This window comes from Silurus aristotelis (genome assembly GCF_946808225.1).
Source record: "Silurus aristotelis genome assembly, chromosome: 28".
Taxonomy (NCBI): Eukaryota; Metazoa; Chordata; class Actinopteri; order Siluriformes; family Siluridae; genus Silurus; species Silurus aristotelis.
In genome coordinates this window covers 14,999,240-15,019,273 of record NC_139601.1, presented here as the reverse complement: position 1 = coordinate 15,019,273, position 20,034 = coordinate 14,999,240, and the positions used below count along the sequence as shown (strand labels likewise).

Sequence of the window (20,034 nt, the reverse complement as noted above, 5' to 3'; positions counted from 1 at the left end):
TGGCGTTAATTTCATTATTTCGCCTTGTCATTTTAGCAGGAATATACTTGCCCTCCTTTTTCATTTCTGTGAAAAACAAAGGAATAAATGAAAACATTCCATGGTTCTTTGTGTGCAACATGGCAGATGGATGAAGGGGACATAATAGGCACTTGTCACATGGTTCTGCGAATCAATGATTTTAATAAAAATAGGTAATGGGAATGTTAAGGTCCTGCAAACTTTATACCAGCCAATAGTAATAAAGTAGTTGTGGTCTGTATGGTCCTTAAAATTATATGAAGCAGATGCTATTTATTATGCAGCAATTACACCAGAACTGTTTTTTTTTTTTTTATTATTGTTGATTTTGCACATAGATATTTCATTCAACTCTAGTTGCAGGGCTTCAGCACCTATGTATACATAATTACAGCCCCAATTAAAAAAAGTTGGAAAACATATTATAAACCCATATTTTATTCACAATAAGCAGTCACGGAAGTAAAGAGGTTCACCAATCTGCAAAAAAAACAAAAAAAATCTGTGGACAATTAATTTTGGATGCACATTGATCTTTGGGCCCTACTGTATCAAAACAGGATGATTCTGTAATGAAATCAGTGCATGGGTTTAGAAATACCTGCAGAAATGATTATCTGTGAACACCCATGCCTCCCATGCCATCCACAAATGCAGGTTAAAGTTCTATAATGCAAAGTTTTGTGAACAACATACCTGTCCCAAAACTCCAGCAACTGGTCTTTTCAATTCCCAAAAAACTGTTGTTAAAAGAAGAGGGGATGCTTTTAGAATATTTCAGAGGTATGTTGTTGCCATCAAATTGAAAATCACCTTATATTTACCTTATAATGGTACATTTCCTCAGTTTACACGTTATATATTTTCTCTGTTTTATGGTGAATAAAATACGTTTTTATGAAATGCAAATCAATGCATTTTTTTTTTTTTTTACATTTTACCCAACTTTTTTGAGATTGGGGTCATAGATGAAGAACAATCGTTTAAGCTTGGTTTAAATTAGTGCTTTACAACAGTTTACAACATAAAGAATAGTCATCTCTATAGTAAGTCGTGCATTTAAAAAAAAATCATCAGAAACATTCAGGGTTCAGGGTTTTTGTTGTGCCTTGTGATTGGTGTGCTGGAACAAAAGTCGGATGACTTTGTTCAGGAACTAATAGCTGGTTCTAATTCCTGAGCTTAAAATTTAACAAACCCAAAGTGGCAAAACATTAGTCTTTTAATGGATTTTGTAATGATTCATTAGTCAATAATGAAGCAAAATAAAACAAATGAATAAGACTTTGTTTAGCTGTGCTGCAATCGAATGTTTGGGGAAAAATAGCTACAGAAAAATGTACTTATATAGTCTTGCTTGTAAGCAAAGGTCAAATAAAGATAATGATTTTTTTTTTCATTTGATGGCAAATTCAAAACGGCTGGCGTTAACTGTTTAAAGCTCATCAATATTAAATGGAGCAATGCTGATTTTTGGTTAAATGCTGTCGAGGTTTACGCCCAATGCACAAACATTTAAATAAAATCAATGCAAAAAGCTACAATATGAATTAATTTTATCTATTTATATAATTCTTGGGTTTTTTCTTGACCAATAATTAGTTGAATGTTAAAAGAGTATGTAGATTTTTTTTAAAAGAAAACAATAATCATCATCTTTCACATTTTTTTTTTTTATTTGAGTAACATTTTTGTTTATTTCTTACATTTATAACACAAGTTGTGGGTAATAAATGAATAAATAAATAGCCATACTAAACAAAAAACAAAAAAAAACAAAAAACAGAACCGAATAAACAGAAACGAATAATACACTCAGCCTGTACCAGCGGTTTGGTTGCAATCAGTCAGACTGCTAAAAAAGCTGTTGGAATCCAGCAGCTGGAGCATGAAAAGTAATACTAATGACTAATTACTAATCTCTTAGCAATATTTGAGCATTAGGTTTGATATAATGCGGGTGGATAGTAGCTTTTTGTCTGTTTTGGCAATTCGTTTAGATCGGCTACTTAGTAGAAGCCTTGAGTGATTTTACAAGCTAATTTTGTTGTGTCAGCATGAACACCACTGGAATAAACAGACATTTTTGGCAAAAGCAAGAGTTAATCTTTTTTTTTTTTATTATTGCAATTTCATGACCAATAACTTATTGATTACTAAAAGATGAATATGTATAATTTTTTTCTTTAACATTGTGGATCATTATTTATTTATTTATTTATTTATTTATTTATTTATTTATTTATTTATTTTATTCTGGGAAATACTACCAAGGGAAATTGAGAAAATATCCTGGACAGGTACAAACAAATGGGAACAGTCCTTGGCATAACTCTAGTTGGGACCAATTATTATGCTGAATGAGGTAGTCGAGCTAGAGGAATTGTCAGTCAAAAGTCAAACACCATTCTGATTGTGCTGTTTATTTCTAGGATTTTTTTTTCTTAGTGATCCTTGATCATAGTGGTACATATGTAATTTGACAAAAGCAGTGACTCACATTCTCTTTGAGATTAAATCTGGATACAGATAGAGATAACAGATTTAGATACTGGTTTTACAGGCATTGTGTCAGACCCCTACTAATTAATTAGCTTCGATTGGTGTGGGCATTTTGTTTTTTAAGGTTTTCTTAACAGAGGTTAAGGAAGACCTTGACAGAGGCTTATCTCTTCTTGAGACAGTAACAGGTGCTACCTGTTATACAAATCATTCAACCAAAGTTCACTTTCTGTCCAATAATATTCATCTCCCACAGTCCCTTTCTTCTGTTCTTGATTTACTTTTGCAGTCTGCCCTTTAATTAATGGAAAAAGGTATGCAGAAAGGTCACCAAAGATCTGTGTAATTAGATAAACCTGCTTAGGATTCCTGGCCCCTCCGCACACCGGGTATGAGGCCCTCGCATAAGAATCATGATCCTTTTGTTCGGCTGGTTCTCCTAATTAAGGGTCAAGGGGAGGTGAGTCTGGGGAAGAGAAGAGTGCCAATTAATGTTGGGCTGCATGCAGATAATCCTTAACTTTATATGGACCTGTCCATCATACCTATTCTTTTATTTCCGAGTCACATTTTCAGTGGAGATATATTCATTTGGAAGGATAATTCTCTTCCGCTCGGCATGTATGGATTATTTGTAGTGGGGTTTAGTACCAACATTTATCTTGGGCCTCATTTCTCAAGCTGGAGTTGAAGGGATTTAAGGACAAAGCATACACGTGGCATTTAGGGAAAAAAATATAAGAAAATCACAAAAACTACACTTTATGATGCAACTTCTCATAATTGTGTGTACATTTTTGTATAAGATTAACCACATGATAATTTTGCTTTCTAATTTAATATATGCCGCTTAGTTGGTGTTTTTTTTACATATGTATTACACAGTTAAATTGCTTGAGTTAAATCCAATACATATACAGTACAAATAAATAATATTTTTAATGAAATTAAGGAAATGTTACATATATAGTATATAGAGGAATACATTTAGTTTCGTCAATTTAGATGGCATGTCTCTGTATGGAAAGAGGATGGGTCAGTGTCCCCAGAAGTAAAAATGTATGTATTCATATCCACCACGTTTTACAGGAAATGCATGTAAGAAAAATGTCTTTGTAAATGTCAGTGAACACAGCCCATGTCCAATATCAGTCACTGGACTTTCCATTCAGCTCGGATAATGCCATTCTCCTTCAGATCAATGCCGGTCTGAACCTCGTCTGTTACTTTGTATTGCCGCTGTCAACCTGGCCGACCTTTCTGTCCGCCTCTGAAAATGACCCCAGGTGGGTCATAAGCCTGATCTATTGTCTAAGTGTTCATCCCTTTTGGCCGCTAAGGTCAATGTAGAGGTCAAGTCAGCATTAAACACTAAAGGTGGAGGGTGGACGGGTGGTGATGGGATGGAAAGGTGTTTCTATTTGACAGATTTTATGTTACACAAACAGGTGGCTGCAAAGCTGTGAAAGCCCCGGGGTGGTGTTTATTATCTTTCTCAGGAACCTGGAGGAAATGACAGTGTGTGACATCCATTTTGGAAGTTTTATTGTATCTGTGGAAAAGTAGGGTTGCTCCTGGTAATTGTGTCCTGTAGACAAGAGTGAGAGTGGTAAAGATTGGTATGGCTTTAGATTATTGAGGTTATAACCAGAAGAGTGTACAGAGAGTACAAAAGCCCTAAAAAATACAATAAATAAAAACAACAACAACAACAACAATAATAATAATAATAATCATAATAATGATCATCATCATATTTCAAATTCTGTTCCTATTTAAGTAACATCTTTATTTATTTCTTGCATTATATAACATTAATGAGTAATTAATAAATAAATAAATTAACACAGATAAATATCCATACAATAATAATAATAATAATACTAATAAAAAAAACTAAAACGAATGGCAGTTTGGATGCAATTAGACTGCTAAAAAAGCTGGAGCAATAATTAATTATTATTGAAAGATTAATATGGTTAATATTTTGATAATTAATTTTTTAAATTGTGTAAAAAAAAAAAACAATTGGGACAATTGTTGGCACACCTCTAGTTGGTACAAATTATGAACTGGAATGAGGTACTGTAGCTGAAGTAGAGAAAATATCAATTGTCAATTTACCACTATGTACCCTCGATAAGATTAAATCTGAATACATATAAAGCTATTTAGTACATTAAACAGCTATAGATGCTGGTTTTACATTTGTTTAACACCCCTACATTACAATTAGTTTTAAAGGTGTGGGTCATTTTGTTTTTTAAGAGTACTTATCAGTGGTCAAGCAAGACTTCGACACAGGCTTATTATTTCTTAAGACAGAAACAGGTAATATCTGTTATACATTTTAAACTAAATTTCACTAAACTTTATATGAAAAATACTCAACTAAAGGTTACGTCCTGTCCAATAATATTCAGCTATTGGGAAAATCAAAGACAATGGCCTGTATGTGCAAAACATATGTAAATTGTTGTGGCAGCAATTCAGAATCAATGGAAATGGACCCTATTAGAATGTTTATTGCTGAGTGGACACTAGAAAATAATAGAGTTATAATGAGGAGGAATTGTATCTTTGTGTCACCCTAGTGGTTAAGACACTGGCCTTCTGATTGGAAGCTTGTGAGTTTAAATCCCAGCACTACTAAACTGCCACTGCTGAGCCCTTGAACAAGGCCCTCAACTGCTAAATAGTATAAATGATATTATCAAGTCACTCTGGATAAGATTGTGTGCCAAATACCTGTAAATGTACATAGACATCAGATCAAAAATACAGACAAAAATACAAATGGTTTTAATAAAATAGTCAATTAAATAAATGTGAGTAGATTTAAGTTCATATTTTCTCTATTTACTATAAACAAGTGCCATAGTGACATGCTGTAGCCAATTAGAAACAGGCATAGGGACCTACCCTTACTTTTTAAAGTTGTTATAGTAGTCAATAGTGTTTTTAAGTTTGCTGTCAATTATATAGTTTTAAGGTTGAAATAATTTCAAATTGGTATTGTTGTATCCTTTTTCTTTTTTGAAAAAATTAGAATTAGTTTTGCGTTAAAATTTTTATAATTTTTTTTTTGCTATTTTGCTAAATTTGCTAAAATTGTTGCAATTTTGTAAAAATCTATAAAATAAATGATTTGTTTAATAATTCCTAAAGAAATCCACCAAAAGACTATTCTTTAGAACTTTCAGGATGTGACTCATAAACTTCCCCTAAAGAAAAAATTGCACAATGGAGTAGTCCGAGATTATGTGTCTGTGGTTAGGTGAAAAGAGAAACGTCTCACCTGAAAAACGAGTGGACCTGAAACCCATTCCTTCAGTGCCTATACTGACAGCAGGGACACAATGAGCAGCTGCCTACTGCCCACTCACCCTGATAGACAAGATAATGGAGTGCAATAATGGCACCCCATCCAGAGGCTTCCAAACGCCCAATGTTCATCAATGCCTTTCCTGTCATCGGCACAGACACATAAATACACAGGTGACGGCTGGAGAGGGGTCAAGGCTGTGATACCAGACCCCGATATTATTTCTGCCACCCCTGTATGTTTGAGAGGCAGACATTGGGACAGACATAAAGATCATGACATTGTTGTTTGTACAGGGTTAGAGATTACCTCAGGGTGTTTCAGATTTCAATCTATTTTTCCCTCTACAGGCTATAGGGTTCTACAGGCAAATCTGACTGTTGGCATTTATTGCACAAAAGAAAGAATATGGATGTCTGAATATAAATGTGCTGCTGCCTTACTGCTAGAATTATTTATATTTACACATAGCCATTTAAATTGTACAATGTGATACCAAGGACAAAGAGAAGACTATAGGTTCAACAGGTAGTCCATTTTATTTATAAGGACCACAAATAAGTGCAAGTGCAAAACTATAATGAGCCACAAACCACCTATAAGAGCTAACTACTATGTGAATACTCTTTATAGTCTTTAAATTGCTGTGTAAGAATAAAATACAATAGTGCATGCTGTTATAGGAACTTAGCAATTATAAGAGTGGTGTGATGCAATGTAATGTGAATCAAAGCTGTTTTCATCCTGATGTTGATTATTTGAGTTTCATAAATGAGCAGAAATGTAGTCCTATTAAATAAGTTGATAACAACGCCATTTTTAGATCTATTTTTAGTTATATACAGTAGAGTGTTCGGACATAACATTACACATTATAACATGACCAGTGAAAGGAATATCACTGATTATCTCTTCATCATGACACGTGTTCATGGGTGGAATATATTAGGCAGCAAGTAAACATTTTGTTCTCAAAGTTAATGTGTAAAAAAAGCAGGAAAAATAGGCAAGTGTAAGAATTTGAGCGAATTCGACAAGGATCAAAGTGATTGCTAGATGACTGGGTCAGAGCATCTCCAAAACTTTCGCCACCACAGTAGCTGTATTTTGTGTAAACAACATGTTAACCTCTAAGAGAAATCAACGCCAAACATTCTATATTGTCTAGAGTCTGAATTTCTGAAGTACTGTTTTAAAAATACCACATGATTGGGCCTTTTTTCAGGGTTTGGAAAGGAAGCATACGGGTTTTATGTTTGATCTTTTCTTACCGGAGGAAGGCAGTTGAGTGATTTCAGTATCCGACTGACAAAAAGGGTTTTGAGAGGGTTGAAGCAAAGAAGAGAGCAGAGCTACGGCTGACACTTAACACTTTGTAGTAGTGGAACTAAATTAAGGATATGTTCCCCAAGATGGCTGTCAGCGTCAGAGCGTGATGCTTTGAAGTAGAGGAGTAACACAGTGGCACTATCTCTATCTGTAGCTTTGTTTGTTCAGTGTTCTGAAAATCTGAATATGAATCTGTATTCTGGTTTGTACACTGTGACTGTCCTAGAGGAAAAATAAATAAATAGAGCTGCTGGAAAAAGAACAAAACTTCATTCACAAAATCACTCCTGAACTGCTATAGTTCCTCAAATGTATCTACTTGACTCAACGTAATAATACTTAATTGAATTTTAAGGCCTAATTTCCTATATGATTCAGCTGCCTCTCAAAGAGTGATATTATTCCAAAACCTGCTTCCTATTGATTGAAAATGACAACAGCCAAATAATATTTGATCAGATTCACTGTTCAGGGTTTTTAGTGTTTGTTACATGCCGGAAATATCAAATAAATATACGTCAGACATACTATCTTCTACAAAAATAAAAAAAATGCAATCAATGAGGAAAAGAAAATGTTAGTTAGAATTTTTTTTGGAGGTTCACATATTTAATTTTGGGTCCACTACTTATCATATCTGTATTTAAACCTGAGGAACACAATATCTTGTTTAAAGTTATTCTGAATAATGTATTCAACTTTGCATCATGCGAGGGATTCGTAGATCTGTTCTATCATGTCAAAATGTCACAGAATAGATAAATACTTAAAGCACTACAATGGCAAACTGATATTTTTTGCCCATTAATAAAGAAGCTTTGTTCCCTATCTGCAGTAACACCAGACAGTTATTGCCTTTGATACATGCGATTGAGAAAAAGCAAAGATAAGTTTCCTGCACAGGATTTTTAACATGTGGAGATTGTAATGAAGTTGAGATTTCCTGTAGGATGAAGGAAATGAATGCTTAGCAGTCAATGACATTGATGTGTCTTGGTCACAGTAGGTAGCATATTGTGCCTCAGAAAAGCTTTCAGAACAAATGGATGCTTTCCTGCTATAGACAAAGCTCCCATTACCCATTGATTAGCCCAATTAACTGGGCTAAATAGCAGCAATTAATGTGATTTCAATCAAAAGTATTGCTACCTAATTATATGCATTGATACTTGACTACGGAAAACAAGTATTTGAATCCCTTTGGAGCACATTTGAATTACTTTGGATAATTTGCTATAAATAAAACCAAGGACCGTGATGTCGGAGCGACGTGGGGCCGCCTTTCCGTGGGCTCACCACCTGCAGGAGGGAATGTAAGGGACCGGTGCTGAGAGGATTGGGCAGCAGTCGTAGGTGGGGGCCCTGACAGCCCGATCACTGGACACGGAGAAGAGTCTGGGGAATCTGCTTAGACTGCTGCCCCCGTGACCCGAATTACGGATAAGCGGGAGAAGATGAAATGAAATGAAATTTGCTATAAATCTCTTACCTCTGATAAAGATGTGAACACAATGTTTCTGCTGTTCTGATTTTGCTCAGTATTGTCACACAACTCTAATTCTGGAAAGACCTTTTACCAATCTAGTAACAGTCTAGTTAATAAAAAAATTAACTTCTTAGTACAAACACTGTAGTTCCTATAAAAATGCACCTCAAATCCATACATGTGTGTACTGGAAAGAACTAGAAAGGAACTGTGCACACGATACCTCATGGTGCTATTGGCCACTGAGGAATCTGAATAAGCCATCACAAGTTCATAGTAATGTTGTCATTCTAAAATAAAAATGTGCTGTGAATTACACAGAGAAAAATGTATAATGATTGATATGGTCATGTATGGAAGGTGTATCCAGTGTCAGCCAGTGGTTTGTCCTCAATGAGAAACTCGTAAGTGCAGAGGACTTTGACTTTCCTCAGTAAAATGATTAGATATTTGTTTGTCTGTTTCTGAAATAAACAAAACAGTTATGAAAGGCTGTTATAAGTAGAACATATATTTATGGAAGTGTCAGAGCTATACAAAATGAAATACGTATGCTGTTCTTCTTTGATAAATATGCAAATTTTTATCATTTGGAAAATTGCTGTGCTATATAAAGAAGAAAACATTTCACAGTATGCTGTTATTAGAAAATGACCACCTTTGAGGTGGTAACAATGACTTTTCTCTGAGACTCATTATTTTTTAAAGAACAGCATAGCTTTTTGTGTTTTATACATGTATGCGATAAGGCAGGACATGGTGTACCTGACAATATCTGTAATGCCAATTGTATGTTCAAATGAATGCTTGCAATATGATATTGCTCATACAGAACATTATCCATCACTACATTTCACAGAGTGCCTGCTAGTTTAGCAGCCAACCCCTTTAACACATATTCCGACTGACATCAAGCTTTGTCCCAGGTTTTCAAATCGCTTTGATAGATAATTTTTTTGGTAAAACCAGACATGTGCTCTGGAAGTTGATGAAATTGTATGACAAGGCGACGAATTAGCATAGAGAGTGACAGTGTGCTGAAGAGTTTGAAGAAAAATGCGATGCTCGAAACACCGTGGAGGTCTTCCATCACGGTAATTTAGAGGCGCAGCTCGCAGTGTGACATGCTCATTATTGTTGTTTACTCTTCAAGCATGTGGTCTTATATGGCGGCGTTTGCTCCACAGAGTCCCGCATGCCTTTTTTCCACACCCTCAGCTGCACTCGAGTCGAAAAGTCACGGGATTTCGGAAAAACGCTCGGCTTGCCTTTGAGGCGTGACGCATCCAAAGGCTAATTAAAAATAATAACGCCTCATTGCAATTCACTGGCCTTGAATCCCTCCTGAGGTAAAAGTGTGAATCAGAGATGGAAGATCAGTTTGTTGCAGTCGAAGATCAAGCCAAGCTCTGTTCTTTGTCTAATGGAAGATACAGTATGGGAAATAAGTGATAAAGCCTTGGACGCTTGTTTAGCATGTTTAGTCTTTAGCGTGTGAATCCACAAACATTATGCAAGTACTTTCAAACAAAAGTCTTGTAGTTACACAGAAGATCTGCCATATTGCCAGAACATATTACCCCAATTGTTCAATGAGATCAGGTTCAGCTTGATAGACACTAAAGAGTCAAAAGCACTATTTTAATCAGACAGGATTTCCAGACATATTCCAGTGTTTGTTGTTGCTGAAATATATCTATAATGATTCTGATCAGTTCACACAGGATAAGCAATCTCTGTCTAGCGGTGTCTTCATAATGTTCACATTTTTGTGAACTTGTATCACTTCAAGGCTCCAGTAGTAGATGTACACTGTGCACACCCCAAAGTAGGTAGGCTACTAAATATTTACCGATATCTTACCTGACACCTTGAAAGTGTCATCTCTTTTGGACTTGTTATCAAACACTGTACTGTCTATTGTTCTGTACTGTGTATTTCATTGTTCTGCATTTTAAACTCTAATACTTGGTTCAGATTTGGATTTGGCAGCAAATAATTGTAAACAGTTCTTCCTGTACTGTGTTTATTCTGAAGAAACACAGGATATACTGACATCTGACCTAATATAATGTGTTTCTGTGGTTATTTCTATTAGTTGATCTTTAAAAAATCTTAGTTAATAAATACAATACAAAATTTGGTTCCCTGGTGGTCTAGTGGTTAGGATGCGGCGCTCTCACCGCTGCAGCCCGGGTTCGATCCCCGGTCAGGGAACCGACCCCAGCCATTAGGGTGGCACAAGCCTTAGTGCCGGTCCCAAGCCCGGATAAAAGGGGAGGGTTGCGTAAAAACATGTGCCAAATCAAACATGCGGATGATCCGCTGTGGCGCCCCCTAATGGGAGAAGCAAAATTAAAGTTGAATAAATACAATACACATTAGAGGTCTACACTTGCTGTTGAAATCCCAAACCCAGCTCATGCCTAAGATCTTTTGAACTGATCTCACATTTTAAGACTGAATTAATGAATCTGAAATTGCTTTCGAACAATTAATAGCTTTGTCTTCAACAGTCCTTAAGCAGAAACAACTTTATCAAGCCACCATTAGGGCAAAACACATAATTGCCAACTTAGCCATAGGAACAACAGGTAAAATGTGATATACAGTACAGACCAAAAGTTTGGACACACCTTGTGTGTTTTCTTTATTTTCATGACTATGAAAATTGTAGAGTCACACTGAAGGCATCAAAACTATGAATTAACACATGTGGAATTATATACATAACAAAAAAGTGAACTGAAAATATGTCATATTGTAGGTTCTTCAAAGTAGGCATCAAAAGAATGCCAAGAGTGTGCAAAGCAGTAATCTAAGCAAAAGGTGGTGACTTTGAAGAACCTACAATATGACATATTTTTAGTTCACTTTTTTGTTATGTATATAATTCCATATGTAATTCCACATGTGTTCATTCATAGTTTTGATGCCTTCAGTGTGAATCTACAATTTTCATAGTCATGAAAATAAAGAAAACTCTTTGAATGAGAAGGTGTGTCCAAACTTTTGGTCTGTACTGTAAATTCCTCTTCGAACTCCATTTTCTCCAGTTTGCAAAAGGTTTATTTTAAATACTTACACTAATAAAGGTAAAGGTGCTTTCTAGTTGAGAGGTGTACATTACAGCGCAGTGAAATTCTTTCTTTGCTTATCCCTCAATGCTAGGAAGTTTTATTTACAATCCCAATGCCTTGTTTTCTGATACTGATAGTGTCTCTTGAAAATGAATTCTCATAGACACTCTTAAAGAGTCTGCATTGATACAGATGGCTTTAAATCCACACAAAGCTATAGAGGTTGATATTGAAATATCTCTGAAAGTCAAGCATCTTGACTTTCTTGGTCAAGGTGTTGTCACACTTATATTTGGTTCTAGGGGTTTATAGCAGATGCATAAGAATGGGGTACAGAGATATTCAGAAAATGTTAGCCATACTGTATTACTCTATTGTACGTCATTTGCTTCCCTCTCTTTTCGAATGCTTTGACTCTTAACCTCATTCATTTCCATTTCACGACTCGGACTCACACAAAAGTGTGTCCTTGTGTCACCCCTTTATTGAATATTTAGCTTGAGGCGAGTGATTACTGAACACATTAGGAAAACTAGCCAGGGGATACTTCTGCATTGATTAGACATTCAGCGTCTCTGCTAAAGCCAAGCACGTTCTTATAACTTAATCTGAAAGCTTCTGTAAAGGGGTTCAGGCTTCTTTGGCCTTCTGTGTCTCATTGAGGTAAAGCCGGAGACACGTCGAACAGTCCTGCTGTTACGCTCCGAACTGTGTGCACAGAATATGAATAAACCAAGGTTATGCAATATTTTGCTAGTGTTTAGAGGCTGTGTGTTCACATGGCAGCATGGCTCCTGCTGAGACGACACACTTAAATGCTTCGCTCACAGTTTCATTATGTAACTTGCGAAACAACGGGTGCATTAAATAGACTATTCTCCATGATAAATGCGTTTCTCTGACAACATGGGATCCTGTTGCTCTTCGGTTGTTTTCTACACAAAATATCCTCCTGCCATGTTGTGGCACAACTTTTACATTTGTTTATAATAAAATGATTATTTAGTGGAATTATGCGCTTTTTTAAATAATCTGCAAATCCATATTATTTTACATTATTGAATATACTATATGATATTACTAGCAAGTAATCTTACTTAGTAGTAAATTTGACTAGGTTATTGCTGGGACTTATACTTTCTGAAATATCAATCTATATCTTAGACTTGCACTAGTTCTGGTTTAGTTCTGCTACTTTTCTCACTCCAATCTGTGTTTGTCTTCTTTTTTTTTTAGATTCCTCAGATCAGCTACGCCTCCACAGCCCCAGAGTTGAGTGACGATCGACGCTATGACTTCTTTTCACGTGTGGTTCCACCAGACTCATTCCAGGCTCAGGCCATGGTGGACATTGTGAAGGCTATGGGCTGGAATTACGTCTCAACCATAGCCTCAGAAGGCAGTTATGGAGAGAAGGGAGTGGAGGCCTTCATGCAGATCTCACGAGAAGCCGGTGAGCAACTTATTTTTTTTTATCTACCACTGCCTATTGTTTTTAGTGGGAAATAAGAATTCATTGATGTAATCAATGCGTTTTTTGTCTAGAAATTTAGAGTGAAAGATAAACCATATTCTTTTATTAAAATGTCTACAATATGGAGATATATATATATATATATATATATATATATATATATATATATATATATATATATATATATATATATATATCCGAGAAAATAAATGCTGAATACATAAAATATATATATATATATATATATATATATATATATATATATATATATATATATATATATATATATATATATATATATATATATATATATATATTAAACAGTAAAATACATTATTTATATAGACATTACAGTAAGTTATTAATAATAAAAGATACAAACTTAAAAAATTAAATTAAGCACTGCATTAATTAAGAATGTATCAATCTACAGAATATCGGAGATTGACAGACTGACAGCTTATTAATTGTTCTATATAGGTTGTATGTTTATATTCTATATAAATATCTATATTGTGCACTATAACACCCACACACACACACACACACACACACACACACACACACACACACACACACACACACACACACACACACACAGTTATTTTATAACGTTAACAAACACATAACAAAATGTACAAAAATGAAATTTTGTATAGCTCAACAGTAACATTTTCCAAAAGAAAGTTATTAATGTTATAAATTATAAGTTATAAATTAATTTATTATTTAAAAAAAAGCTAATTTCAAATACCAAGAATGAAATTAACCAAGAATAAAATCATGCATCACAATATTACACAAAACTTCCTAATTATCCATGTTTTTGCTGCTTTTTATAAATGCCTTTGTCAGCTACCAAATTGGGGAGTGGATTTAATGTCACTTTTGTCAGTAATTGAGATAAAGCTTTGTCTAAAAGGTCTTGGATATAATGTGTTCAGTCACTCAAATGTCATACCAAACAAAGTGCTACAGACTCCAAGGATAATTTCACCCCACAACCATCATTAGCGAAGAAAGCTAATGGTTGAGACTTAACATGCTGCTTTCAGCGCATAAAATACGTTCCAAGCTTCAAACAAATGCCACGAAGGCACTGAAGGGGCAAAGCCAGGTATTGTATTTAATCCCTTGATATTTTTTATTTTTTTTTATTGCATTTAAATCAGAAAAAGATTAATATTATAAGAATTCTTATAGTTTCTGTAATTAAAAAAAAGATAAAAGTGTTTTATAAGTGTTTCATAAAAGTGTGGAAATATTTCTCTGGAAAATTATATAGACAGGTGTCAAATGTCAATGCCTTTCCAGATCATGTCCTTTGAACTGAATTAACCAGAGGTAGACTCCAATCAAGTTGTAGAAACATCTTAAGGATGATCAGTGGAAACAAGATTGATTTATTAATTATTATTATTTATTTTTAAAGAAATTTGCAAAGATTTCAAACAAACTTCGTTCACATCAAAACAAACTTCGTTCACATCATTATTATTGTTTGTAGAATTTTGAGGAAAATAATGAATCGAATTAATTTTGGAATAGGGCTGTTACATTATAAAAGGTGGAAAAAGTGAAGCGCTGTGAATACTTCCCGAATGCACTGTATATCCTGAGGTGCTCGTCCCAGACGCTGATTAGTTCACCTCTGTAATTATCACAGACATTCAATGGATCTACTTTTTTTTTTTCATTCACGAAATGATTTGTGACACACCAAGAGAGATTCTTCAGTTAGATCCGAGCTAGAAAACTATTCGCAACCGTGCCACATCAGCTTCCCTGCGCGTAAGAATGAGCAGGTCTGGCACATTTTATTAGTGTTAAATGAGTGACACTCCATCACAAATCTCGAGGTGCATTCTTTTCTCGGTTTTTGTTGTTTTGTTGTCTACAGCATGCTATCGCACTTTATTTTCTGCCATGTAATCAAAACCCGCAGCATAAATCATTAGTGCAGGCAACCATTTAGTTTGAATGATGTTCATTGCGACGGCCCGTGGGCAACAAAAACGTCAACAATGTGTGCGGAGTAAAGAATACGTTGGAATTACCTCCTGATTATCCCTATTATGGTTGGAGGACAGAGACAGCGAGACTCTTTGCCAGTGAAATAAATCTATTTTATATCTGACAGCATGCAAGCTGTCCTTTGAGCTCATCCTTAATGCTCATGAATAGAAATAATAACAGCTGTTATTTTTAATATTAGACTCACTCCAAGAAGTCCTGCTGTGCCTTTATATTCACTGTACATGTGATCTTCATCTCCCACAACGATGAGCGGAAGAACCTTATACAATCGTTTTATAGTTTTGCTCCCCAAACCTACTGTATCCATATTTTACCCCATTGTGCTTATAGCCATATGGAGTGTATTATTAAGGCTGTTATTTCTTAAGCATCTTGCTGTCTGGGCTACAGCAGTGCTGACCACCAGAGCTAGAACATTAAAAGTATAAAGCATGTAGCATCTGGTGTATTTAAGTAAAAACGTGCACTGCCCCTGATCAAGTTAATTGTTCAACATACTTTTATTAAGTTTAGATTTTGAAAAGGCTGTAGCACGTTTGCAGAATTGACCCCCTGTCTGTAATTAAAGTAAATAAAAGTATTAAAGGGAAGAGCAGTTTGAAACAAACATCAATAAAAATGACTTGCTCACATTTCTTCATTGAGGCTGGATTCACCTTGTGTTTAAATACAATTGAATGATTAAATGAATGAATGAATGAATGAATGAATGAATGAATGAATGAATGAATGAATGAATGAATGAATGAATGAATGAATAAGTAAATCAAAACACTAAACATGAGACTCTTAAAACAATTTGAAATCCCAAGATAGATAGATAGATAGATAGATAGATAGATAGATAGATAGATAGATAGATAGATAGATAGATAGATAGATAGATAGATAGATAGATAGATAGATAGATAGATAGATAGATAGATAAATACAGACAGACAGACAGACAGACAGACAGACAGACAGACAGACAGACAGACAGACAGACAGATGCACACATTTACTAGATGTTTTTATACTTTAAACTACACTAGAAGTTTTCTTTTTTTGCGTGTTCACTCTACCGCTATACCCTGAAAACAAAAAGCTATTGGGTGCTTAGTGATGTCCTTCCCAAGTCGTGTTTTACAAGCTCTTTTGAATGTAGAAACCTTATGTGGGACTTTAAATAAAACCCTTTCAAGAAATCTATTTTGGGAGCTCTTAGGTCCTCATTTGAAGATTTAAGGAGATGGCTGCAGAGATAAAAATGGCCTTTAATGAAAACTCCTGCTGAAGATTTTCAAGGTACCAAAACTCTTAGAAAGCGTTTTTTTTCTTTCTTCCTGCCGGAGAATATAGTAGTTAGACCGATTTTAATGAATTCTTTGGGGGCGTATTGATCACCTGCTGTGTACTACTTAGTCCAACAATCTTCAAAGCTTAGCAATTTTTTTTTTTTTATTAGATCTACATACTGAAGAGGAACAGCGTCTCTATACTGATTCCCATTACAGTACAATCCTTAGCTTAGGCTTAAACCTTGTTCTAACTTTTTTTAACTTTCTGCTTGTATGGATGCCTGTTGGACTTACTTTCATTTCATTTCATTTCTTTTTTTTTTTTTGCAAGGTTTCGGCTAATGCTAAATATACTAACCAAAGAGTCAGAGGTGGCAGCTAGCTCTGAGGGCCTGTATGACTCAGACATTGTGCACTTTCAAACAAACAGACAGAATTCAAATAGACAGGATTCATGGGTAAAAAAACTCTGAGAAGGACTGCCAGAAGACATTTTCCAGTTATTCAACAGCACTGAAAGATACCTGTTGAAGTGAACAGATGCAATAATTTTGACGTCTGCAATAATCATTTTTGACCCCTGACTGAGCTGCACCGTATTTCATACGGAAGTTTATTTGACAATGCAGACTGAATTTGAGTGTACTCAAAATAAAACCAAGTAAAATAAATGATTTACTTTTCAGGTCTGAACCTAACCAGCAAATAGCACTTTAAACGTACAAGTTGCAATTGTGTTTAATTCGACTTTATCAATCATGTCAATTTCAGTGATACATTTGACAAGCAGGATATGTGTTATGGCATGCGAAGTCTGCCATCTTCATCATATAATCCACACCCGGATATTTGTCAACCAGTGTTTGTTATCTTAACTTTGCTTGCCAAAGATGGACTTGGCTCCTACTGTGGAAACAATATTGGTTCATTTGTTTATTAAATCATTACGGCTTATCTGGTTTAAAACAGATTTGCCCAAAATTGGGGACCTTAATTCGTTTATTTCATTATCCTACATGTGAATGCCAAATCCTCACCTATTTAATGCTCTCATTAACTTTACATGCACAGGTCAGTGTCAAGGAACCCGAAATATTGTATAAGTACTGTATAAACCCTGTCCTGTATTCAATACAGGGGTAAAAGGTAGAATTTTTGTTTCTTTTTCATGCTAAACAATTTTTACTGAACCCATTCTTGCCTGTTGATTCAATGTTTTAATAAATTATTTCCAAATGTAATCATAAATTGAAGTGTAAAGGTTCTCAGGTTTGACAGTTTTAGGTTGATAACTAGGCACTTACAAAGCTTGTGGCAGGTGCAACAGTATAAATTCTGGGCTATCCGACAAATTAATGCAACAAGTCTCCTGCCGTAGAATAATTATTCTCTTTGGTTCCCTAAAGCTCCCTTGGGCCTCTTGGAATCATCCTCTCTGCGTACAGCCTTTTGGCAACTCATGGTTGGATGGCACATCTTTCTGGCATATGGGAAGCAATGCTTTGATTATTCAGAGATGAGTTCTTGTGATACAGGTGCAGCATAGCATATTATGGGACTCTAGACAAATGAATGCACAGGATGATATGTCTCTGGCTTCTTGCTGTCCTGTAGCTTCTTGTTCCTACTGTTTTATAGGGAGCCAATCTGCATTCCAGCAACTCCTGGTTTGTTGATATGGAAGTTACTTATATAATGATTGAAAGGTCTTTTTGGGTTTTTGTGGGACAAGTCCCCCAGCGCAAATTTTGGGTCTCCTTGGAAGTAGAAACACTCGGGTACATGACCCATACCTCTTATTTTCTTGGGTTCCATGTCGTTCCATTTGGTTTCTTGTTGAATCATACTTATCTAGCTTAACATTAATATCTGGTAAAGTGGATGCAGCTTGCTGTTATAAGAAAGGCACTTACGTAATAAAAAAACATTTTATAAAAGATTTTGTACCAAAAATACTACAATATGGCTCTTACTATGCATTTTACTTGTATAGCTTAACGAAGCCAAGTCTATATATGACTTAATATTTGTCCTTAACGTGCAAATTCCTAAAAGTCAAAGTAACTCCAGCAATCTTTTGTTAAAAGACCAACCAAGGCATTCAGCGGAGTCGTATTTTCTTCCTTCAGAACTTCACTTGGTTAAAGATGAGAAACTTTAAATGTGACCTTGAATAAACCCATTCAAAGGTGGTTCAAATGCCTGCTCTCTCTCTTTGCAAGGCAAGTATGACGTTTGAATGGCCACTAATGCACAGCGATTTGTCAGTCAGTTGGGTATCTGTATATGAATATGAATGGGTGGTAGTCGAGCACTTAGCAATCTTCTGCAAATGCACCAATGCAATCAGCAAAGGCATGGGACATTTTTCTTTTTTTCATGGGAGAATTTCAACACTGGCTATGACTAAAATGTGAAAAGGGTTTGATATTGCACAACTTGAATGAATCTGTCAAAGTTAACGACTCCCAGGGGCGAACTATTTCAGGCTTTATTAATGTTGCAGGGCTTTATGAGAGTTGTAGTTGTGGGTGTTCGTTTAAAAGTTATCTGGTGCAGAGTTTATATGAATTGACGCAAGTACTGTGTATATATACTAAAAATGTTGCACAATAAAAAAAGCAAGGCATCTACAGGACATCTACAGGAACTTGCTATCTGATGCTGTTCATGTCCCTCTGCTTGTTTACTCTTAAATGTTGACCTACCAATTTGTAATGACTTCTGGGGGCAGAAATTTGAGGGCTTTTTCAAGCGCAGCATGGCACGGGTAAAACGGTGACATCACGTGACATCACGTGACATCACTGGCCCCGCCCTCTCAGTAAACAACGGCAAACATGGGCGTGTGACATATCGAAACACTTGTCTCACCAAGGTCAATCACATGTAATTAAAGAACATCTTTGCAATGGAAGTTAGATTATAAAAATGTCATTTTGGTTATAAATACCTTGCATGAGTCAATATCAACAAATTTTTGCATAGAATATTGTATGACAAAACATGCTGTTGTATGAATTTAAGTCATGCTGGTGGGTGGAATATGGCATAACAAGCACATTTTTTTTGTGTGTGTGCTATAAGTGTGTTACTTTACCTATATACCACCTTAATCTGTCAATAATTTCAATGTCTAGTCATAATTATACAAAAGATTTTTGACTGCTTTTTTGTTAGATTTTAAACTGTGGAATAGCTGAGAGACTACTTAGTTCATGTTCTTACTTATGATATGGTAACACTATATATTATTTCATCACCACCCTCCCAAGAAAAACAAAAACACTCTATTCTGAAGATCGTCCTGTGCATCTGAAATTCGCAATCCCGGGCCTGTTCCAGCAGAGCTTACAACCAAAACTCCTTCTATCAATGTTAAATAAAACTTCAGCACCACATCAACATAACTCCATTTTGCTTTGTTAAACAACACATTTTTTTAATCTATTATTTTTAGATCATGTGGTACATCTGGCATTCCTGTGTCTGAGCTGTTT

The 20,034-nt window shown here is 35.3% G+C and overlaps 1 protein-coding gene across 3 annotated transcripts in view; it reads left to right on the top strand.

Moving 5' to 3' along the window:
- Nucleotides 1-20,034, top strand: part of grm7 (glutamate metabotropic receptor 7) — a 223,175-nt gene that overhangs the window by 60,312 nt on the left and 142,829 nt on the right. For all 3 annotated transcript variants that reach the window (XR_014532301.1, XM_083534429.1, XM_083534430.1), the window contains exon 2: nucleotides 12,980-13,196. Coding sequence is in view for 2 of the 3 variants with exons in the window: in XM_083534429.1 (XP_083390555.1) it covers nucleotides 12,980-13,196 (217 nt within the window). In the remaining variant the exon portion in view is untranslated. The remainder of the gene's footprint in view (nucleotides 1-12,979; nucleotides 13,197-20,034) is intronic.